Source organism: Syngnathoides biaculeatus, chromosome 2 (genome assembly GCF_019802595.1).
Source record: "Syngnathoides biaculeatus isolate LvHL_M chromosome 2, ASM1980259v1, whole genome shotgun sequence".
NCBI lineage: Eukaryota > Metazoa > Chordata > Actinopteri > Syngnathiformes > Syngnathidae > Syngnathoides > Syngnathoides biaculeatus.
Genome location: NC_084641.1, coordinates 7982309 through 8007011, shown reverse-complemented (window position 1 = coordinate 8007011; position 24703 = coordinate 7982309). Strand labels below are relative to the sequence as shown.

The 24703-nt window shown below is 42.2% G+C and overlaps 2 protein-coding genes across 6 annotated transcripts; both read left to right on the top strand.

The window, feature by feature from the left end:
- The first annotated feature begins 333 nt into the window (after positions 1–333).
- LOC133494347 (uncharacterized) lies at positions 334–5480 on the top strand. 2 transcript variants are annotated; one of them, XM_061808084.1, is made up of 9 exons: positions 334–643; positions 734–797; positions 2715–2830; positions 2897–2995; positions 3854–4032; positions 4452–4503; positions 4570–4629; positions 4711–4780; positions 4871–5480. In XM_061808084.1, the coding sequence occupies exons 1-9, from the start codon at positions 521–523 to the stop codon at positions 5056–5058; spliced, it is 951 nt and encodes a 316-aa protein (XP_061664068.1). In that variant the 5' UTR covers positions 334–520; the 3' UTR covers positions 5059–5480. The 2 variants fall into 2 exon arrangements, with proteins under 2 accessions (XP_061664068.1, XP_061664058.1); XM_061808074.1 differs by having other exon boundaries at positions 335–643; positions 4711–5480.
- A 3119-nt stretch (positions 5481–8599) lies between these two features.
- LOC133506138 (collagen alpha-1(VIII) chain-like) lies at positions 8600–22981 on the top strand. 4 transcript variants are annotated; one of them, XM_061829986.1, is made up of 6 exons: positions 8600–8793; positions 10097–10261; positions 11058–11136; positions 16540–16672; positions 20013–20259; positions 20352–22981. In XM_061829986.1, exons 5-6 carry the CDS (start codon positions 20016–20018, stop codon positions 22289–22291), a joined length of 2184 nt encoding a protein of 727 aa, XP_061685970.1. In that variant the 5' UTR covers positions 8600–8793; positions 10097–10261; positions 11058–11136; positions 16540–16672; positions 20013–20015; the 3' UTR covers positions 22292–22981. The 4 variants fall into 4 exon arrangements, with proteins under 4 accessions (XP_061685970.1, XP_061685946.1, XP_061685963.1 ...); XM_061829962.1 differs by lacking the exon at positions 11058–11136; XM_061829979.1 differs by lacking the exon at positions 11058–11136 and having other exon boundaries at positions 8746–8793; positions 10181–10261.
- Positions 22982–24703: the final 1722 nt, after the last annotated feature.

Here is a 24703-nt window from a genome sequence, read left to right as displayed (position 1 = left end):
GCGGGGATAACTTTAAATTGTAAAAATAGATTTGTAACTGGGGGGATTTTCCCCCAAAATGTGTGTAACAATCGCACAAGCATTGGCATTCACAACAAAGCAAACCTCATGAAAATCTGTTAAGAAATGAGCAATACATACAACCTAATTTTAATGCGCATGGATTGCCTTTGATGGAAATCGCTGCCAAAATAGCCGCCGCATAGGCAAGTTGGTTTACCCGTCTGTTACAGTGAACTGAGGTATCTAGTTTTCTCTTGAGATTGGCCACATTATCCATCACAATTTCCTGACGCTTCGGCACCACCCGACTGGACAAATGTTGTCTCCTGGTGGTCAATAGTTGGTAGTGCGCTCCAGGTGCGAACAATTAGAGCCGAATGTGATGACACAAGAGCTGTCTAAGCAGAATAAGGAAGAAGAGCAAGACGAACATAAAACAAGATAACTTTTAACAGGAGTTCCAAAGCGTGTTGTGGTATAGGAGAGGCTTTTTTTTTTTTTTTTTTTTTTTTTTGAGATGCTCAGCGGGAGTGTGTACATCATCCCAACCGGCAGGCAACTGCCTAGAACGCCGCCTGTGAAAGAAGTGAAGAAACTGATTCTAAAATATGACAATGTGGCAATGCACCAGAGGACTGAGGTTTGCACGTACACAAACTGTCTGATTTTCTTTCTTGTTTGGTTGCAATCCCACTGTTAAACTCATGACTTGTGTCTATGTGTTCCAAAGGGGGACAGCAGAGACCACCCTGACCCACCTACAACGAAGTTGAACACTCCAGGCACAAAACAAGGTGTGTCATAGTCAATAATGCTTCTAGAATAGTGTTTCACAAAATTTCTTGAACTTAGGTAAGTATGTTACATAAGAAAAATGTGCACCATGAAACCAATCACAAATGTCATCAATGAAGATCTTAAATTCCAGAATTGGAGGATATTTTCTGTCTGCCAACCCACCATGAAGTTATCAAATAATCTGTGCAATCGCCTCACTGGATGGGAATTCCTGTATCAATGTTGGGGAATATTTTTTAAAAGGTATCGAGCATTACGTAAGCATGCCTTAGAGCTTGTACATTATTTTGTCCTTCGTAAAGCAAATTGTAGTCTTAAAAGTTACTACGTGTGTAGGTCAGAATCATTATTTGCCAAGGATGTTGAAAGCACACAAGGAATTTTTCTTTTTTTTTTTTTTTTTTTTTTTTTGGGTCGTTGGAACCACTGCAGTAGCAAAGACTTGGTAAGTTGACCAAAAAATATTTTTAAAATTACACTTGCGACTGACTGGCGACCAGTTCTCGGTGTAGTCTGCCTTTAGCCCAATGTTTGTTGGGGTGGGCTCTGACACTACAGTGACCCTTGTGACGATAAGTGGCTTGGGAATTGGACATGGACATTTGCGCATGTGAAAATATATTGCTATTTTGATCAAAAGTCACCACAACCATGTTCACGTGTCATTTAAAAAGGGTGCTGACATTATCAGCGGCAACTGTGAACTCATTAATAATGCATTTGACTTGCACTCAAAGGTGGAAGATTACAATATTGCACTCGAGTCACACTGTGTCTTATCTTGCCCAGTAGTTTGCCTGCAAATAAACTACGTGTGTAGTCACAGTTGCCCTGCACCAGGCCAACGGGAGCGTTGCTGCCATTTTTCGCCTGTGGGCCACATTAGCCTTTCCTAGTTGGGATACTCAAATCATTGACCTGTTCTGGCTTCTCTAGTCCTTCATCTTTATGCTACCTTTTGTTAAACTTTGATGGAATGCCCTCTTACAAATATGGGAAAGAACTGAGCTGTTTCAAATGAGTTTGGCTCCTTTTCTTCTTCAAAAAATATATAGATGGATAGCCAGTGCAATAACGGGAGTCAATAGAGTAGGATCTCGGATATACTGTACTGTTCTTGGTTTTGTAAGTTTGTAACACAAACTGCCTTCTTGCCACTGATTTTGTCACCCACATGTGACTGTTCTATTTTGTATGAATATCAAAGATAAAAAAAGGTTTCTAGATTCCTTTTTTTCCTGTCCTTTTTGTTCTTACTGTTTTATTCTTTGCAGACTTTTTTTTTTATTACAGGTCTTTTATGTTCACATTGCTATCATTCTCTAGGACTCTATGGATGTGGTTATGTACAATTTTTCATATTTTTAGCTTAGCGTGACCCTTGAGCATTTTTGTGAAGACTGTAAACCTCGACAGTTTATTTTAAATGTTGAGCCTTCAAAGCATTGTAGGGAATGTTTCCTTTTTGTAGTGGTTACTCAGGCGTAACCTAACCGAAAGGTGGCATCGAGGCACCTTTCCTGAGAGTTTTGCAGAATTTAAAGGACATATCCTCAAAGTACCCGTTTATCTCGCTCTCATAGGAAAGAGGTTCTTCAGCAAAATTCAAAGACTGTCATAATCACGGCAAATCCCGGGTGCCCTCTTCATTCCGCTGTGGAAAATCTTTCCTGTTTCAATTAAACAGCAGTTAATCTGGTTCTTAGGTGTGCTAAGCAAGTCAGAAACTTTGTCTACCTGGAGTGGCAATAGCACTCCTTTCGCTTACTCCTATTCCAGCTCTAGAGGTTATCCTTATTACTAACAGAGTTCATATAAAAAGATGAACAATCATCGGTTAAATGTAGTTGTGTAGTTTGGACACCCCAGTCAGCGTGAGGATATAAAATGCTAAAATGTGTTATTCTCACCAGGTTTTTCAGATTTCTCTGAAGCCTTGCTGACCGGGATGAAGGGCTATAAATTAACGGCGGGTGACCTGGATTTCATGAAGAAGATGCAAGCGGAGAAACAGACAAAGCAGTTGCAGGTTTGTTTTCGATGAAGCGATTCACATTCACAAATTGGAATGCAAACTCATGCGGGTCCTGTTCAGGGAGAGCTGGAGCGGGTGCAAAATGTTATTCAAAGTGAGCGAATGGCCTTGGAGCTCACGTTGGCCTCCAGGGAGAAGATTCAAGATGCTCTTGAGAATGTAAGATCATGACCTTTGTTGGCCTTTCATTGTACTCGGGTGTTCGCTTATTCTGCTCTAATTACTTTTGTTGTGTTTTAACCCTCATCTTATCTTATATCAGAAGATTTTTATTTTGCTGAAACTTGTTAGATTTAGTATGGAAATAGATTAATTTCCATCCCTTCACTTTTTTGTTTGCATAGTAGAAAAAATGTAATGTTGATATACTGTATTCTCGGTAACATGTTTTTTTTTTTTTTTCTTATTGCGGATACTACATTCTTCAGCCAGCAGAGGACGTTTCCACGTAACTTCAAATGTAATTCTTCTCCATGGACAGCAGAGTGTATCACAAAATTCCTGAAATCAAAGTTTTATTTTTGTCCATCTGATTGCAGTAAGCTTTAAATTAATCTTTGAGAAACTAAAATCTATGTAATATTCTAAGGTAATCTAGTCTATTATACACAGTATATTTAGAGCCAAAAACTGGAATTTAAAGATCAGAAGAAAAAAAAAAAACAAGACAAAGTGGTCTCATTGAGTTGAAGGTACAGTGTGATTTCGCTTGAAAGCTGAATAGTCCTAATTTTCTGAGTGCTATGATACATGGACCTGGGCTCAGGTCGAGTGCCACGGTGATTCAAATTCAGCGTAAAAAGTAAGGTGATCATTCAGTTTACAGTACACCAGCACGTAATGGAGTCTTGCTCTGTTAAAGTTTTGCACAATCATGCCAAGAAACAATGCAACCGCAGTCAAAACAATACCTTGTTGCTCTCCAAAGATTTTTTTTTTTCTCTATCAGTTATTTGACCGTGACCAGTTTGTGTAAAGACACGGTGAAACTGCTTGAAAATGTCTCTTCCCTGCCAGCTCCCACCATACTCTGAGCTTGTGGAGCATCTCAAGCAGGTGCTTGGAATCGTACTTCCCTCTGTCAAAGTGGCAGAGCAGGATATCCGGTCACTGCTGGCCATGGTGACCAAGGAAGATGTGGCGAGGCTGCTGAGCCAGAAGGAGCAGGCTATCTGTCACTTGGAGAAGAAGAGGCAGTAAGTTTTGACTTCATCTCACGTTATAATTTGTACACGTGTGTCCTGGGTAGCAAAAATCGCCCATCAAAGAACAGAATTATTTAATGAAAAGGTCAAATGGAATGCTCTTCTTCTACTTGCAGTTGACTTTGTTTAAAGAGCAAAAACAACTTTTGCTCTGACCTTTTTTGCTAATATCGATTTGCATATACCTTTATCGTAGGTTGCCACCTCTGTTTTGACTAAAACAGGGAAAATGGTTGGAAGTAGCTGTAGAATTACAAATGGTCTGTACTCTGTAAAAAGGGGTTTTATTTCAAACTAATTCACGCAAAACCGTGTCTGTGCGCGGGTTTCAAATATATGTACATATCTGGATGATGTAAGTTGTGGTGGATGTCCCCATCCTATGTCTCATAAAAACCTTTCTTTTTCAGGAGAAAGGAGCACACTAAAGCACACCTGGAGTACAAACTTGTTGATGATCAGGTGAGGGGGGGGTGGAAAAAAAAAACAGAACTGCAAGAAATAATGCTTTTTACTGTCTGTTCTTAGCTGGTTATCCAACAACTGATGAGAGAATTGTCTGAACTCAAATCTAGGGCTCAGCTTCAGGTAAGAGCTAGCTCGGCTACAACCCATCAACTTAATTTATCGTCTAAAATACGAATGCAATATCGGACCTTTCTAATGCAGATAGTCAGAAGGAAGGTAGAGACAAAAAAGGAGCTGCCCAGGAACAGGAATTCAGCAAGAAAGGACACAAGTAAGAGCACAAACAAAGCCCAAAAATCACCTTCAAAGTCCACAGTGAGCAAGACTCCAGAAGCAGCTGCAATATTGCAACCATTACCAGATGAGTCTAAGCCTGTACGAGTTGCCCAAGGGAGACGGAAGGCAGTCCGACACCCAAAGGATGAAGCGGAAAGCGTCAAAGAGCTAGACAACTCTAAGAAGGCTCGGCACACAGGTGGGCGACTTCATAAGCAACAGGAGGAGAATATTGTTCCTAGACGCTCCAAGAGGATTGCCAACAGGAGGTAGTGGTGCTCAAGCCAAACGGTTGAACCTCAAGAAGATGCTTTTTAAGTGTTTAGTTTTAGACTTTTGTTTTAATTCTTGTTTTTATACATTAATGCCATGCCTCCTTTTTCACAGGAGTAGTTGACTATTTTTGCACATTTTTTTGAACACTGGAACTTTTAAAGAGGAGCACATGCAGGACTTCTTAAATTGATTTTAAGTGTAGGTCGGGTAAGTATGAAGAACAAATCAATTCAGTCCTCACACTGTTGTAAAACTGAATTGTACCTCGTGAAACTTTAAAAGGCTTGTTCAAAGTTTTAAATCTTTCTGCACAACTTGCTGTTCTTTAGCCAGGACATGACCAGCGAACTCCATCCAATCCTTTAATCCATGACATGACTGATTACAATTTCTGGTTCAATTAAAATTGGTATTTATTATGGGTGTGCATCTCTTCAATAAATGACAATTTGATAAGTATCTCCAAACAACTTAATGATGTCCCCTTTTTAAAGTGGAACAATCTGTTTCAATTGTGCTCTTTCTGTATTGAATTCCTTGGCTTCATCCTTTAATTTGCTGTACAACTGTGCCACATACTAGTTGGTGACGTGCTTGTGTATAATGACTCTCTTTTCAGCATTTCCTGAAACCACTCACTCCCTATGAAAGAGTATAGTCTTAAATATTTGAAGGATTTTTCACTTATTAGCATTCGGGATCTAATATTGGGTCTGGGGCCTCAGTAAACTTATGCCATATGAATTAAAATCATCCATTCATTGAATTTAAGAGATTTTCTTGCCGGGAGGCTTGATATGTCATTTCAAGCTTATCTACATTACAATCATAGATGTCCTTCTACCTCTCTGCTACCGAGCCAGTGCTGTCAACATTAATGTGCCCTCACAAGTGGCTCTTCTATAGTGAGGCAACCAATTAGAGCAAAGGCGCTGATCATTGCCAAATATGGGTAAAAGCTCTAAACTGAAGGCCTTTTGCGGGCAAAACTTTTTCTTGGCAAAACCAAGGTCTCTTTGAAATGAAATGGAAACAGTCCTTGTTAGAGAGTCACTCTACGGCCATCTAGTCACTCGTCATCTAGTCGTAGTTACCGTTCCTCTGGCTGAATTGTGGGTGATTTTGGGCTTGTATGTCATCTGCATCATCCACCCCCTTGCCTGTTGACCCATCATGCCATTTCACAAAGTATGCAGATTTGTAGATGTGTACCACGGCCTGAGACCAGTACCCACACAGGTACAGGGAAAGAACTAAGCACCAAATGGGCAAGGCCGGATTTAAAGCTCGGTCCTTAGAACTGTGAGGCAGATGTGCTAACCAGTCGCTTGCCATATGCACACGGTGCAGTGGTACTCCAAAAGGTTTCCCAATAACAGCAGAGGTTGTCCTTTTTTTTCTTTTTTTTTTTTCATGTGGGCGAGGCTCAGTTGTTAGGTGTGTGGCTGTGAGTTGACGGTTTCTTTATTTCTTTGGTGTGCAGATGTCCTTATACTATAAGTAACTGTAGTCTGTGTCAGGCTGATGTTTAGTATGTTTCCACAAGTAAACCTTGAGCTTCTTCTGCATTTCTTCTCTTTCTGCAAGCCACATGTCTACAAATGAACGTGATTATGCTCAGCCGCCATCCTTCTTCAGGGTGTTGGTGGGATCCAAGTCCTGTTATTAAGAGTAATAGTCTTTCAACAGTTCCCGTCTCTGACCTGCTCGGAATGATGAGTTTATTTGGAAAAGGTTTCCGCTGTGGAGCTTTCCTCTGTTTTGTCCTTATTTCTACAACGTTCCTGCTTGCCAAAGCTGGAACGTCTTGCCGAGGCATGAGAACGTTGACGTTAAATCTCAGCTTGTTTCCCCGACACGCCATGCCGACTGCTGGGATCCGAGCCCAAGGAGTTGCGGATTGAATTGTGTATACACTGCTGATGTTTCGAGAATTTGGCTGGCTTTTGGTCCCACAGTAAGTAACATTATGAGAACAGGGCTAACACATTTCTGGCATAAACTCTGGTACCCCTGGCAATATGAAATAACTTTCTATTAAATAACCTTTGCAGAACAGACTTTTTTTTAAATTATTACAAGGTTGCATTTTTTTTGTGGTTGATAATCTGCTTCCTGTTCATTTTGTAACTGAAGCTTGAAAAATGTGTCCAAGACAGTTTTTGAAGCTTGTGGGAAACTTTCAATTGGGAACAAGCATGCACAGCCAAGCAAGCAGGTTTTAACATTGCTTTGCAGCTCACAAAAAGAACCAGCTTTCAGTCTGCTGTTAGGTCATCATTCAGCCCCTGAAAACTGCAACAATCTGGCATAATGAGTTCATGGCCACTGACATCCTGCTCTGTCAATAATGTTTGCATTGAATCTGCCTGTGTGTGTCTCCACTGAGACACCGTACACCAGCAGAAACGGGTTCCATTAGCAAAGAGATAGAGCACACCATTGGTGGATCAAAGTAGGACAAACCATGTCCAGGAAGCCCTGACGCTCAATTCAGGCTTGCATAATACAAACTCTTCGTTTCCAGTCTTTTTAAGCAGAAGTCCTTAATAATCTGAGTGACAGTGTATAAACTACAATTAACCTCAAGATAATATTACAAATCCAACGTGTCACTGTTGTTTCACTGGAATTTTGTTATATTCGGTCTTCACATGTGGCCTGTCAACCAGGAATGATAACTGACAAGACTGATTACTTTGGATTCTTTGCAGCTCTGACTGACTACATTGGCCAAATATTTTATCTCATGTATTGTTATATAACAAAACCAAGTCAATATTATAAAAGTGATTGTGCAGTGTTTTAACAAAAGTATTCTGACACAAATGATTTTACGAGTAATCAATCTTGACAATGATGTACTGGAAATAATTAAAAAAAACAACCTAAGAACATATTTGCCTCCATTTGTGGGCAAAGAACACATAAAATGTGTTCTTTATAGTAAAATTATATACTTTTAGTCCATTACAGTGGTCAAAATGTCAAGCACTACTTTTTTTTCCCCATCAATTATTGCTTATTTATCAGCTATTCTGTGTACACAACGACTTCTGCATTGGACATTTTATGCTCCAATCCAGTTTAAGCGCTAGTGACAAGAAGAAAGTCACATGACCTTACTATCCTCTGTTTGGTATCGCATCGGGGACAAGAATTAACATTTTGTATTCATTAGGAAATGCGGCTACATTTCGGACGAGTTTGAATGTGTGGTTAATACTGCATGCAGCCAAATTTTTGTTATAGGAGGGTGTGCACATTTGTGCAACATTCTTTTGGCAGTTTATTTTTACTTCTTCTGTCAAGAAGATAGGTTTTGAGTTGTGCAGGTTATAGGGTATATTAATGCTGGAAAAACGTTTTGAAGTGATTCACCTTTTTAATTATCAGAATAACCTGACATTTGAACAGAGAGGGGTTGAGCTTTTACAGCCACTGTCACTACAGTTTGAGCCATTCAGACACATTCTCCACAGGAAGTGACTCAAGGATCATATCACTACCAAATACTTTTAATTAGAACCTCTGCAATGCCAGGCATTTGTATTTGTTTTCCTTATATGGTTTTGAGGAATGATTGTGTATTTTTGTGGCTATAATCCAAGAACACTTATCGTGTTTTTATTTTTTATCCTTAATTTTGGTTTTGGATAATTTCTCACTTGATCTGCAGAGCGGGTGAGCGGGACGCAATGGTTCACTTTGATGCTCTACAAATTGGGGAAGGTATGTACACTGAGAGAACTGGAAAGATTTTCAGTGATTATAATACAGTTGAGGTTATTTTCCACGGGCATGTCCTAAGTGCACTTCCTGTTTTGATTGGGTGTCTTTGAGCTAAATGTGAGAAGAAAGTTGCAGACAAAAGAGCAGTGAGGCGATGTAATGACTGTGAAACTCTATCTGACAATTTCCTCGCTGACCTTGTAGCCGAATTCCTCCACATGTTTTCTTTCAGAGTGAACGAGCTGATATTTCTCTGATGTCATAATTTCCCTTTATTACCTGGTGCACTGACCCAAAAAAATGAATCCTTTAATTTTTCCCATGAGGGGGAATTCAGTTTGGAGGGACAAGTGAGTCACAAAGTGAGTGAGGGTTTAGTGCCTTGCTCAACAGTGCGAGGACTTTGGGAAAACTTGGAAATTGATCTTGAGCAATCGGTCCCAGTTTCCTCTTATTTTTACCCATAGAAGGGCTAATTTTCAGCAGTCCTGTATAGCAAACGAGCCTCCATTGGATGCTGATGTCCACTACATAAAAGAGGCCATCACCCTTACCACTGAATGTAAACCACAGGACATTCATTCATTCTTTTTTTTTGTACCGCTTATCCTTATTAGGGTTGCGAGGTCACAGTTTCCATGACGACCACGTTGTCTGTGGGATGTGCTGCGTTTTCTCCACACATGAACGTGATGGATCCAAGAACTTAATCGAGTTTCGCTGGGTGCAGCAACTATTTGCTGACTGCAAATTGGCTGAAGTGAAATTAAAAAAACAAACAAAAAAAAGATTACTCAAATGTGAACCAGCTGTTCAGTGGGAACTGACACCTTGAAATAAGCAACAAGTTGAGCAAAATTTCAAACAGTCGTTAAAATGGCACATGGGTTGCAAACGAGACTAGTAAACTTCCATCGTCTGGCTTGTGAAGAGCAGTTTTTCCCTGCTCTTTTTTTGGGGGGAGGAGGGGGGGGATATAACGTCACTTGATCCCATGCACTCAGCAGCTATTGGATATGCACTTGCACAATGAATACAGTTGGATAAATGGATGCATGTTTGTGAATTTTAATCAACACTACAGAGCAATATTTTCATGATTCAAGTTTGTTTGCAGTGGTGTACAATTGCCATTGATCATACAGATATTCAGAAGACTGAAGGTAAGGTAGTATTGTGTATAGGTAGAGATTTCTATCTTGCATTAGGTATTGATTATGTAATCTGAAACAATTTAATAGCAATTGAATGTCAAGTGAGGCAACCTGAAGTGGATTACAGCACTGTGACTGCCTTCCCGCAGTTTTCCATTGTCTGCGCCTTCTCCCTGAAGCAGATCCTGCGGTTGGTTGTCTTTGTATTTGGTCTCCCTCCTCTCCTCATGCAGCTCCTCCTTCTTGCACATAAAAGCCTCAGCAGTATGTATCAAAGTTGTGAGCGACATTCACCCAGCCAACAACAAGTGAAGGTAAGAGGTGTATCACCACTTTGTTTTCAGGTTGTTTTTTGTTGTGTGTGTGGGTGTGTGTGTGTGAGTGTGTCATATCTGGTAGCTGCATTCCATTTTCTGCATTGTCTCCTTGCCAGCAAAATAGTGCACACAACTGAAATGCATCAGAAGTTTGAAAAATTGGAGAAAAGACTCACTGACACACGACTGTGGCTTCGTAGCTGCAAAAGTACATTCTTTCTGCATCCAGAATCTGATCATCATGGAGGCCCACAAGTTGCCAAACTCAGCCGTTTATGTTTGTAAAGCTCTGTGATTTCCAACCTTTATAGAGCCAAGGCACATATTTTACAATTGAAAAATCACACGGCTCACCAGCAAAAGTAAATGTCACCAAAAATGGATCGATTTAATTACTGTATGTACTTCCTGCCATCTAATAGAAGAGGATTTTTTTGTTCTGTCCGTCATTATGCCTCACTGGCATAAATAGATGAATAAAGATACATTACTTCTTGGAATAAATGTTTTTTTAGCAATTACATGAAACTGGATAACTTCCCACGGCACACCTGAAGAGCGCTCACGGCACACTAATGTACCCCTGCACACTGTTTGGGGATCACTGGTATAACTGTCTGTATACCTTTTTTTTTTCTGTGCAGCTGCCAGCTCAATGTTCGCCGGTTTGTCCCTCTGTGCTTTGATTGTTTTGTGCTTGATTAAATGAGAACTGGAGCTTTCATTCATGATCATCCAACGCGCTCACGAGCACCACAAAATCGAACACATATCTTGTCATCCTGGCGGTTAGGTGCTGTTGCCTTATTATTGGACCAGCGCCGGCTGTCGTAAACGGGTGCAAATGGGGACCAGACGCTTCCGTGAGCAGGGTCAGACGTTTGTTTGTTGCCTTCTTAATATTTTTGCACCCCGCCTCCTGACAGGATGTGTTGCTGTAGCTTGGAGAGAATGTGCCTCTTGATCCCACCACTGTGTGTCTGTGCACTTCTATTGATGTCCACTTTCTTGTTTCCTGCTTGGTACATCCAAATGCTAAATACAAATGCTGCCCTCCTGGAAGTTGGGTTGGGAAATGTGTTTTGTAATCACCCCTGCTTTGCGTTTTGCAGATATTGAGCCAGTTGTCTTCTAATATTAAGCACTGTAATTTGAGTATTTAACTGTCGGAACATTTAGCCCCGTAGCAGAGGGAGAATCGTCATTCTCTGGGTGGAACAGACCCAGGCCAAATCCAGGAGACTGTGGTGTTCGGGATTAGGGTTAGTTGATTCCAGTTGCGGGCCATGCATTTCATATGTGAGCCTTTTGTGGAGACTTACCCATCTCTTATTATCACTACTATCGAATTCCATCCATCCGTCCATTTTCTGAGCCGCTTATCCTCATGAGGATCGCGGAGTGCTGGGGCCAATCACAGCTGTCAGCGAGCAGGAGGTAGGGTAAACCCTGAACTGGTTTCCAGCCAATTGCAAGGCACATAGAGACAAACCAGCGCGCTTACAATCACACCTAGGGGAAATTTAGAGTGTCCAATGAAAGTTGCATGTTTTTGGGATGTGGGAGGAAACTGGGGTGCCCGGAGAAAACCCACGCAGGCACGAGGAGAACATATAAACTCCACACAGGCGGGGCTAGGATTTCAACTTCGGTCCTCAGAACTGTGAGGCCAGTGCTCTACAGCTGTTCCACCGTGCTGCCTACTATTGAATTGCAGTCAGAAAAACCATTAACAGCACACAAAAATACAATGCAGTATGAAAACAAGCAACTGTTCCATGTACATCATTTGTACTGTTCACAATATTTATATAAAAACATTTTATGTATTTAAAAACATAAAGAATAAAATACAAAATACCCACGATATATGCTGATTATTTAGTTTGTTAATGCATGCAGATTGCTACAGACGAAGACGAAAATAACAAATTGTCCTCTGACCAAACAATAAGGGTAAGAGAAAAACGATGATACCATTGCGAGCCAGTTTGTTGGCCTTTGGAAATCTGTCAGGAGAATCTTAATAGAAGGGATTCATCATGGCAGGGCGTCATCCGATATAGACGTCTCTCCATTACAATGCAGCCTGTTATTGGCTAGTGACCAGTTCAGGGAGTACCACACCTCTTGCCCAAAGACAGCTGGGATAGGTTCCAGCACCTATGCAACCCAAGAGAGGATAAGCAGCACATAAAATGAATGGATAGAATACATTGAAACACTTTTTTAGGCCATACGCATATTACTGTACAGTACTTGCAGAAAATGTTTGTTTTGTAAATTTTCTTTCTGAACTACGATGCCCAATATAGTACATAGTTATTGTAAATAACGTAAAAAACACAAAAATTGAAAATGTTCACATTTATTTACCATGCCTGAGTGCTTGGCTTGGTCATATTGGTCATAGTGACATTGTGGACAATACTCATCATTGACGAGTCACTTTGGTGAGCCATGAGGAATTAATGAGTTTCCTGGTTCCAAATCTGTTGCCAAAGTCAAGCAGCTTGACACACAAGCACACCAAAAATCTGTTACTCTAGACATTTGTTTTCCTCAATTAACAGTGCCCCCCCCATCTCTCCCTCTCTCTTTGTGCATCATCACCATGGCCACCATTTCAGTCCCCCACATTCGACATGGCCTTACATTTTGTAATATTGTATACCTATGACCCTGAAATGCATCAGTCCCATTCTCTGCCTGCAATGTGTTGCACCGCCCGTAAACAACACTGGCCAATTCCAGACGGTCTGTTGCATCTGATATCTGTCATGTCGGGGTCCGTTTTATCGAGGTTCCACTCTGGTTAAAGTTACACGAGCACCACAGTCCCCATTCTGTTGCCCCCCGGCAGACTGTTGTCAGAAATAAGAACAGAGAACAACAAAAGACAAAGCACTAGCTGTAAACAAGAGGACAGTAAAGCATGACATAACTCGTACAATAACAAATTGAATTAGAGTATCGTATGGATAAGTAATGCAACACCCTGGTGAGGGAAGGATGTCAATAAGGGACAAGAAAAAGAGGGGAAGCATGCAGGACAGAGGTTGTAGACCCAGCTATACAACTTGAAGTGTGGTGGGAGTGGAAATACAGTACACTATTTGCATTTTTAAAAGGGGAGAGTTCATATCTGTATTCAGATGACAGACAGCACCACCCAAAGTGTGCACCTACTACGTTTAGTAGTTTTGGGTGCCCAATACAGTTTTTTCAAATATGATGGATGAACTGAAGGATAAAATTCGACAATTCAAAACAGTGTTGTTGAAGAAGCACCAAGTCATTTTGCTCTTTTTGTTATATATCCATACAATTAATAGAAAAAAAAACAATGATTGCTTGCTTATGATTTGATTTTGATTTGGTATTTTCGCATTAAGCATTTTGACCAGTTGGTTCTTTGTAGTGTGAAAAAGCATTTAGCTCTGGACAACGGCTCCTTTGTATTGTATGTTGAAATCACAGTTTATAATCGAGAATTAAACTAATGATCAGAATTTCACATAATTTCACTTATCGCATGTTTTTTTTTTTGGCCCGTCAAATCCATAAAAAAACGGCGGAGTACCTTTAGGAGCCAGTGCAAATATGAGACAAAGCAATCACACGAGGTCCTGGCAATGGATTATGGGTACCAAACGTGCAGTGCAATAAATCTGCTTGTTGACATTTGTATGAAATGAAAACTATGGCGAGACGTGAGGTGGCTTGTAGTTCCCGGAACTTCAAGGAAATTCTGTTAATAAGTCAGACACCCTTTGCGTGGATTACGCTGCAATGATATGTGTGTATCTTACGTTTATTTCCGTGCGAGAGGTTGAAAGGAGGTGGAATAAAACACATGCCACTTGGCTCATCAGATGTTTAAAAGCAACAATATTGAAGTACTTTGAGTAGCTTTAAGGTAGAAAAGCATTATACAAGTACAGCCCATTTACCATGATATGCAAGATGTGACTGCTTTCACTCTGCAGCAGATTTGGAGGCAATTCTTGCCAGACACAAGAAGTACACAAGTATTTAAAAATATAACGCTCTTATAAATTTTGCAATATCAAAGATGTGTGTACTTAAGTACGGTTGAAATATTGTTGTACTCCTTGATGTTTTTCCATTGAAAATACAGCTGGCCAGAGCACTCGTTCACTTGTGCAAGCGCACACTCAAAGGTGCATTTACCAGATGTCTTGGCCTCAGTTCTTGTGACCATCAGCTGAGTGTTGCATGTCAAATATATTCTGAGCTGCATGCAAAAGCTCCGAAGGCTGTCCTTTTAAAATAATCCATATAGACCTCCTCAAGACTGCATCATGTGAGGTTTATAAAAGTGTCTGCAAGATTCGCTTGCGTTTTGTAAAATATGACATATCAACAACATCTTACAAAGAATTGAAGGGAGGTGACACATTTATTCTGGACTCTAGAATATATTGCCCATAACAAATCATGCTGATTGATCCTGTTGGTCCTGATGGAGACAGGCTGTTGTCCTCAGTTCACATTGATGCATTCTTGGAGGTAGTGCTTAACATGTGTTTCAGGTACAAATGCATTTCACATTATTAAAGTTTGTGTATTTCCCAGACTTGCTCTCATTAGAATATAAAGGAACAATGACGTAAGTGAAGGACGAGAACTGTTGGCTTTGAAATGTTGTCAGAGTTTGGACTCAGGGGTGCACATAATTTTGGTCTGGTTCTCAAAGGAGAACGAGAGGTTATTGCTTGGTGCTCATATTTTCCCCTGGACCACCGGCCTAATAGATTAAATTAAAGACTTCCATCTGGACAAAGTTCAGTCTCTGGGCCACATCTGGCTGGTCCATAGTTTGTGATCAAAATGAAATGTAAAGTATTGGCTGATTTTATTTTGATGTGTGTGTCTGCACGGTTGAGCAAAGAGGGGACTCGGCCTGGGAAGATTTGAGTCTTAACAAAGAATGGCTAACGTGACCTAGAGCAGTGGTTCCTGAACTTTTTTTGCAGCGCTCCACTTTTAGAAATGAAATTATTTTCAGCACCGCCCCTCTCCACATACATATACAGTTTTTCAATAAATACACATTTGTTTAGCTTGCAAACATTATTCCTTGGGAATCAATAAAAACATGAACAAACATAACTCCAATTATCACTGCAGTGGTCACTTTTACAGTTAAAAATTTACACTGGCAAGTTTAATAAGCCACCAAGAATAAACAAAACCTTAAACATTTTTTTCAGCTAAAATATAACGTTTTGAATTCCTGTCATCATTTCAGTGGCTGGTTTGCTTTCTGTGGTTCGTCATAAAATTAGCTCCATCTGCTGGGTGTAACTTAATAATGAACTGTGTTCTTGAAAATGGATCGCTGTATTAATCTCAGGTCACACTCATGGCCTTTAGGAATGTTAAAATATAAATGCAAACTTTTCTTATACAGTTGATAAATGTTTTTTATAATGTGAATAGACCTTGGAAAAAAAAATTGTTCTCTGGCGACTGAATACCTGGATAGTTGACAATAAAAGTGAAGATTCCAAGAGAATGAGGAACAAGTCAATTATGGTTGTAAATTACACTGACTTATCTTGACTGGCAATTTCTCATAAACGTCTCTTTTTTTTTTTTTTTTTTTTTGCAAAAGCTGAAGTGTTTCCACATGTTTGACGTTTTCAAGCTCGTCAGGCCTGAGGTTCCCATTCACAGTCCTTCATTTTGTTCACGCTGCTGGCTTTCCTGGACCTTAGCAAGATGTTTAGGTTAAGGTTGTTAAACGGTATGGGGTTCTGTCCATGGTGCTGGATCTTTATGTTGGAAATCAGATATTCTTCAGATGCTTGTCAGTGCTAGATTTAATTTGCTACTCTTGATAAGTGATTAAGCCAACGCCCACATCCAAAGCTCTGACCGTCCATAACATTATGACCACTTTCACTATTTACTAATGAGAGCCCAGTGAAGAAAAGAGGAGGAAAAGGGAAAAACAATACAATACACATGTCTAAACATGACATAAAAAGTAATAATTTAACACATTATTGTAGTTATAGTTTCACTGCCATACAACAGAAGTGTGCGTCTTCTAACCCATCTTTTTCTTATCTACCTATCTACCTTATCTACCTTATCTTTTTCTATTTATGTAATCTGTGTGCACTGTACTCTGTGTCTACGAATCCACCGTCAGGAAGGGATGTTCAGAGAACATGCTGTACATCACTGAATAAAGGTAAAGATGGTACAAGTTGATCATGAACCTGCCATTCCTTTTTTGGCAGAGTTGACCACTGACCAAAGCACATACATGGCCAATGTCCCACTCAAACTTTGGAAACGTGTCAGAGAAGCAACCTAATGTAAGGCAAGGCAGTGGACAAAGAAGTCGACTTGGCAAGGAGAACAAATCCGAACGTGAGTAAACATGACATTTGCAAACTGGAGGAGTCAAATTTTTGCAATAAACTTGATTTTGCTTATTGGTCAATGATGAGTTTGTTTCTTGATCAATGATGAAATATCAGAACTTGGCAAATCAAAGTCAATTGGGAAAGTATTCACAGCGTTTCATTTAGTGCTACATTGTGTTATGTAACAGTCTTCTTTCAAAATGGAAATTCCCTCTGAAAGTGAAAAAAATTACACACCACATCCCCCATTGATAACATTTTTTTTAAAATTACTGTATGTATGACAATTTTAATATGCCCCCCCTTGAGCCGTCAACTTATTGTGGTGGAGGGGTTTGTGTGTCCCGATGATCCTAGGTGGCTTGTTGTCTGAGGCTTCATGCCCCTGGTAGGGTCACCCATGGCAAAAAGGTCCTACATGAGGAACGACTCCAAAACCCCTATGACAAATACAAAACTTGGATCTTGGTTTCCCTTGCCTGGGGCCTCCCTCTGAAGCCAGGCCTGGAGGTGGGCTCAAAGGCAAGCACCTGGTGGCCGGGCCTGCACCCATGGGCTCGGCCAGGCACAGCCCAAAAGGGTAACATGGGTCCCTTTCCCATGGGCTCACCACCTGTGAGAGGGGCCATAGGGGTCGGGTGCAAAGTAAGCTGGGCGGTTGACAAAGGCGAGGACCTTGCCGATCCGATCACCTGCTACAGAAACTAGCTCTCGGGACATGGATTGTCACTTCTTTGGCAGGGAAGGAGCCAGAGTTGGTGTGTGAGGTTGAGAAGTTCTGACTAGATATAGTTGGACTCACTTTATGCACCGCTTGGGCTCTGGCACCACTCCTTTTGAGAGGGATTGGACTCTGTTCCACTCTGGAGTTGCCCACGATGAGAGACGCCGAGCAGGTGTGGGTATACACATTGCCCCCCCCAACCATACCACCCCCGGCTCGGGGCCTGTATGTTGAGGTTTACCCTGGTGGATGAGAGGGTAGCCTCCCTTCGCCTACAGGTAGGTGGATGGGTCCTGATTGTTGTTTGTGCATATGCACCAAAAAGCAGTACAGAGAGCCCACCCTTTATGGAGTCCTTAGAGGGAGTGCTGGAGAGCGCTCCCTCTGGGGACTCCATCATTCTGCTGGGGGACTTCAATGCCCTTGTGGGCAATGACAGTGAGACCTGGAATGATGTGATTGCCCCCCCTCGATCAGAACCCGAATGTTGTTCTGTTATTGGACTTCTTTGCTCATCACGGATTGCCCTTAACAAATACCATGTTCAGGCATAGGGGTGTCCACATGTGCACCTGGCACCAGGACACCCTAGATCGCAGTTCAATGATCGACTTTGTAGTCATGTCATTGGACTTGGGACCGCATGTCTTGGACACTTGGGTGAAGAGAGGGGCAGTGCTCTCAACTGATCAACATCTGGTGGTGAGTTGGCTCCGATGGTGGGGGAACATGCCGGTGCACACTCCTCAGCCTCCCTGGCAAGGCCTATTCAGGGGTGCTGGAGAGGACCGTCGGTGGGAAGTTGAATCTCAGATCCAGGAGGAGCAATGTGGTTTTCGTCCTGGCCATGGAACAGTGGACCAGCTCTACACCCTCGGCAGGATCATTGAGGGTGCATGGGAGTTCGCCCAACCAGTCTACATGTGTTTTGTGGACTTGGAGAAGGCATTCGACCGTGTCCCTCAGGGAGTCTCGTGGGAGGTGCTACGGGAGTATGGGGTACCGAGCCCCCTTATACAGGCTGTTCAGTCCCTGTATGACCGCTGTCAGAGTTTGGATCACATTGCTGGCAATAAATTGGACTCGTTTCCAGTGAGCGTTAGACCCCGCCAAGGATGCCCGCTGTCACCGATTTTGTTCACAACTTTTATGGACAGAATTTCTAGGTGCATGCAGCCGAACCATATAGGGTGTTCGGTTTGATGACCTCAGCATCGCATCTTTGGTCTTTGCAGATATTGTGGTTTTGTTGGCTTCATCAAGCCGTGATCTCCAATGCTCACTGGGGCAGTTCACAGTCGAGTGTGAAGCGGCTGGGATGAGAATCAGCACCTCCAAATCTGCGACCATGGTCCTCAGTCGGAAAAGGGTGGCGTGCCCTCTCCGGGTTGGGGATGATGTCCTGCCCCAAGTGGAGGAGTTCAAGTATCTTGGGGTCTTGTTCACGAATGAGGGAAGAATGGAGTGGGAGATCGACAGATGGATCGGTGCAACGTCTGCAGTGATGCAGACTTTGTATCAGCCCGTTGTGGTGAAGAGGGAGCTAAGTCGAAAGGCGAAGCTCTCAATTTACCAGTCGATCTACGTTCCTACCCTCACCTATGGGCTAAGAGCTGGAAGAAGTGGCCGGGGAAAGGGAATTCTGGGTATCCCTGCTGAAGCTACTTCCCCCGCGACCCGACCCAAAGAAGCGGTAGAAAATGGATGGATGAACAGATGGATTTTTAATAGGAGAGTCACTGATGGTGTAGTGGTACACACGCCTGACTTTGGTGCAGGCAGCGTGGGATGGATTCCCGCAGTGATGGTATCGATATCTGTCCTGTGACTGACTGGGGATCAGTTTAAGGTGTAGTCTGCCTTTTGCCAAAGCTGGCTGGGTTAGGCTCCAGCTCTCCCGTGACCCTTGTGAAAATCAACAGCTTGGATAATGGATGGATGGATTTTTAAAAGTGCTAGGGTTTTTAGAAATCACATGAAGTTTACTATTTTCAGCCTCTGCACAATATTTAATGTTACACCTTTGCCAGCAATTATAGTCTCAATTGCTGTTAGTTTCATTGCAAAGGTTTGGCACACCTACTGGTATCTCTGAGAAGTTTTGCCCATTTCCCTTTAAGAAACCTCTCCAGATCACTTAGGTTGGATGCGGAGCAACAGTGCACAGCCATTTTCTGATCCCTCCAGATGTGTTAAATCTGATTCAATTCTGGGGTCTCTCTCTGGCACTTAGGACCTTTACAGTGTTGTCCCGTTAAAAAATAAATGGTCCTAGTCGGAGATCATCATAATGATGTCTGTACATTTCTGGATTCACCTTTACTCAATTCTGACTACTCTCCCGGTCATCAGAGCAACGGTCTCTGTGCTTTTATGGTGTGACAGTCTTTCGAGTACTTTTGGGCAAACTCCAGGTTGGCTGCTGTGTGTGGCTTCAGTGTAGCAACTTTACCATACAGAAATGATTGGTGGATATGGTTGTCATTTAATCTCAGACATTTTGAGGGAAAAACGCATTTAACCAATTTTGGAATAAGTCTGAGACACGCAATATTTGGAAAAAATGAAGTACTGTAAATACTTTTATGATACACTGTATTTACTTTTTTCTCTACCGTAGACTATGAATCCTAAAATCCTCCATCACATCCACCTACTCATCACTGTGTTCCATCTGGCCTGCGGTGGCGCATTCTCCAGAAGCAAAACAAAGTCGCAACAACACCAGGTCCAACTACAGTACAATGATGGCCATCCACAGCAGCCCTTCATAGGGAATGAGATGCCTTTATTGGGTCAGTACGGTATGGAGCTCCCTCAGCTTCCATTTGAACTGGGCAAAGAACGGCTATCGACAGAACGCAAAGGTCTCACATTTTTTTTCAAAGTTAATAACTAAAAAAATGTAGGCCTAGTTATTAATCTGCATTGAATTGACCAAATGTTCATTATTTTTAAGGACAAACATTCGCCAGAGGAGCCAAAGGTCCACCTCCCCCTGGTCCCGATGGAGAAGGCTACCGCATTGGACCTCAGGGAGTTCAGGGCCCACCGGGGCCTCCAGGACCACCAGGGCTGCCAGGACAGGGATTGCCAGGATTACCAGGAAAAGCAGGTCCTACTGGTCCTCAAGGGTACCCAGGAATAGGGAAACCAGGAATTCCAGGATTGCCTGGGAAACCAGGAGGACCTGGATTGCCTGGGCCACAAGGTGTCCCAGGACCTAATGGTCATGAAGGACCAAATGGTCTTCCTGGTCCTCAAGGACTTCCAGGTCCACCTGGCCTCCCTGGAATTTCAAAGCCAGGAGGTCAAGGTCTGCCAGGGCAAGTGGGCATTCATGGGGAGCCAGGCCAAAGAGGTTCTTCAGGGCCTCCTGGCCAACCAGGCCCCAGAGGAGAAAAAGGACTTGGCATACCTGGTTTGCCTGGGTTGAAAGGACCTACTGGACCCCCAGGGCCACCTGGACATGCTGGAATTCCAGGGATTGGCAAACCTGGTGTGAGTGGTCTTCCAGGAGAGCCAGGAATGCCAGGAAAAGCTGGACCTCATGGTGGACGAGGACCAGTGGGACCACCTGGTGAGAGAGGCCACCCAGGGCCACCTGGCTCAATGGGAATTGGAAAACCAGGGAAGGATGGATTTACAGGCCAACCAGGGCTTCCTGGAGGCAAAGGTGAACCAGGCTTTCCAGGGTTACCAGGAAGTCCAGGTTTGCCTGGTTATGGGAAACAAGGCTTTCCAGGACCAAAAGGTCAAAAGGGACACAATGGTTTTCCTGGATCGCTGGGTACAAAAGGAGAAAAAGGTCATGGAGGCCTTCCAGGCATGAATGGTCCTTCAGGTTCTAGTGGTAGACCTGGTCCACCAGGCCCAATGGGGCCCTCGGGTAGTATTGGGTTCCCAGGACAGAAGGGAGAAGATGGTGACGGTGGGCCAAAAGGAAATCCTGGATTAAAAGGGGATTTAGGATTACAAGGCCATCCTGGACAGCAAGGCTTCATAGGTGAGGTAGGGCAACCTGGACTGAGAGGATTTCAAGGACCAACTGGCCCCAAAGGCGAACCAGGTAACAGGGGTTTATTTGGCCCTCCTGGTACAGCAGGAATACCTGGGCCTAGAGGAGTGGCAGGACAATCTGGTGATAAAGGCCCCCAGGGACCACAAGGAATTCCAGGACTTTCAGGACCAGGTGGACCAATTGGACCTCCTGGAATGCCAGGTCAAAAAGGAGAAACAGGCCCTCCTGGGGTACCTGGCTATCCTGGTGAGGGAATACCTGGACCTGCTGGTCAGATTGGTCCTAAGGGAAGCTCTGGCCCTCTCGGGCCTCACGGAATACCTGGCCAACCAGGCCAACCTGGACCACCTGGACCTCCAGGACCCCCTGCGACATACCCTGACCTTGGACACACTCTTCCACTATCGGGTCCATACAATGGTCAACAACAAGCATTCAAAAAGACAAAGAATGGTGGTTACACCGGTGAAAATGTCTTGGAGATACCAGCGTTCACTGTAAAGCGCATCGATCCTTTCCCTCCTGTTGGGTCTCCTGTGATTTTCGACAAAGTCTTGCACAACAGTAATCAGGACTACAGTCCTCAAAGTGGTGTTTTTACATGCAGCGTACCCGGAGTTTACTATTTTGCTTACCATGTCCACTGCAAAGGGAGTAATGTTTGGGTGGCACTTATGAAGAACAATAAGCCCATGCTGTACACTTACGATGAGTGCACCAAGGGCTTGCTAGATCAGGCATCAGGCAGCGCTGTCCTCCCTTTACAGCAGGCTGACACTGTGCATGTACAGCTCCCATCTGACCAGGCAGCAGGACTTTATGCTAGTCAGTATGTCCATGCAACATTTTCTGGACACTTATTGTACCAATTTAATTGAAAACACTTGCATGATTGAAGCAGAAAATGTAGAAATTACAGTCAGCAAAAAGGTTTTGCTGTGCTATTGCAACATAGTCACAATATTTGTTTGATATTGCAATAAAATCATTACATCTGTATTTACAAAGAACAAAGTGACTTTTACCCAAAAGCGCTGAACGGTCTTATGTTCGGGTATCTTATTACTTCCGAACAGTAACTACCTTCACTTCCATGAATTTATTTAATAGTTTCGAGGGAGGAAATAAAACACTAATGATGGAGATCTCTATCTCATTTTTTTCTTTCATCTGCATATGCATATTACAAAACAGAAATACTTGATTCATACTGCAGAATCAACTGTTTTTCTTTGTCATTCAAACAATTACTTTTTGGATTTTACAAGGCATACTGTATATTGTACATGCACAACATGGCAGGTATTAAATCGCAGCTATATGGTTTGATACAGGATTGTCAGTCTTGACTTGTGGATGCAAAGTAGAAAAACTTGGCATTTCAGTGTTTTGCCCAAAGAAAGGTTGTTGTACTAATAACTGCAGTTAAACATTTTTCCTTTTGTCAATCAATATTGGAAGGTTGTCGTTTTACTTCTAAAATGAAATACCTCTTGAAGGTTTTGTTGAAAAATATGTTTGACTAATGGTTATTTCCTGTAAAACTTAGGCATAGCAAACTAATTATTCCAAATTGAAGAACTAAAATGTAAAACGTAAGTGTGTAGGTGAAAATAAAATACCGCTACTTTAAAAAGGTCCGAGGGCATTTCCAGGCCATCTTAGAGACTTAGTTTCTGCAGTGTATCCTGGGTCATCCCCGGGGTCAGAATAAAAGATTTTGGACCACCACTCAACAGTCCAGTCCTTCTTCTTCTCCTTGGTCTACATGATATGCTTCCTACGTTGGCTCGGGCTCAGAAGCAGCTTGATCTCAGGAACTCGACGGTTGTAGCCCATCTCCCGAATTCATCCAAATGTGATGGTTTATGAAGCTGTGACTACCGCATCATTCCATTCTTTCTGGATTGCTGCTTGATAATCTTGAATCTTATGTTTGATAATCCTCTGAAACCCTTGGTCATCTCCTCTGCTGGTGCATCTTCTCCTACCACATTTTATCCTTCCACTAGACTTGATATCCTTGAACAGAGCACCATGATGCTCAGTTTAAAACATTAACGGTCTAATCCAGAAGAAATGTATTTTGTTTATCATACAAATGTAGCTACAATTTCATTTAAAAAAACGTTTAAAAAATTCTCAGCACAACAGAAATGAAATAAATTAGCGTCAAAGTCTGCCTCAAGATTTTGTTCGAAATGCCACTTAGATTCGGCAAGTTCCATGACTTCCCAGAATGTGACGTCACCACAAGACAACATTTAGCCAGAGAGTGAATGAGATAGGAAAGATGGTGAGGAACTGTGTTGTATAGAGCTCATGCACCTACGTCACTGAAGTCACGTGCCTGGCCATACTGCCGGTCTAACAAAGCATTGCTCAATGCTAAATCGCTGGAGACGACACGAAAATATGTCTTGTAGCACGACGTCCAGAGTTTTGTCCGATACCGTTAAACATTTAGAATGTGATAATAAACGAAGGTACGTAGAAAAAATGAGAGACACTTGGCATGGAGGACCCATATTTAATGCCGAAGTCGATGTTTTCACCGATAAGAAATTGGACTGTTAACACGCTTCCGCTTATCATGGACAACTGGATCTACACATGTATCTGGTGAGTAAGTCGTCAAGATTTACACAGAAGAGTTTGAAAGTGTAAAAAATTCTGGACGCATACCAATACTTTGTTGCTGGATCTGTTCTCAATCAAGAATAATTCCCACATAGTGATGGAGCCACTTGGGTTTTTTCAATACAAATACCAATATTTAAATAAATGACCCCTGGTTTTACACAAACTCGGATTGATTAACTATGATTGGGGGGAAAAAAAAATAGACAGCGAGTCGGCTCCTCTGTATATATAGCATGTTGCAGCCACACGTTAAACTTTGGTAAACCTCTCCGTGACAGACATTTTTTTTTTGAATATGCATGGTTCTCAAAAAAGTCCAATGCGTATTTAAAAAAGAAAATAAACCACTGGGATAGGCTTCAGCCCCCGTAGATGGAAACCTTTTGCTGCCACACATTAACCTACATAAATCTCTCTGCGACAGACGGTTTATTTTCTTTTTGTAAATATGCATTGGACTCATTTGAGAACAATGTATATTTAAAAAAAAAAAAAAAAAACGTCTGTCGGGGAGAGGTTTACCGAAGATTAATGTGGCTGCAACACACTTCTGTGTACACTGGAAATGACTCCGTCGTTTTTTTTTTTTTTTTTAAGGCAGGGTTCTCAAATGAGCCAACCTGGTCTTATACGTAAATACTTCTTGG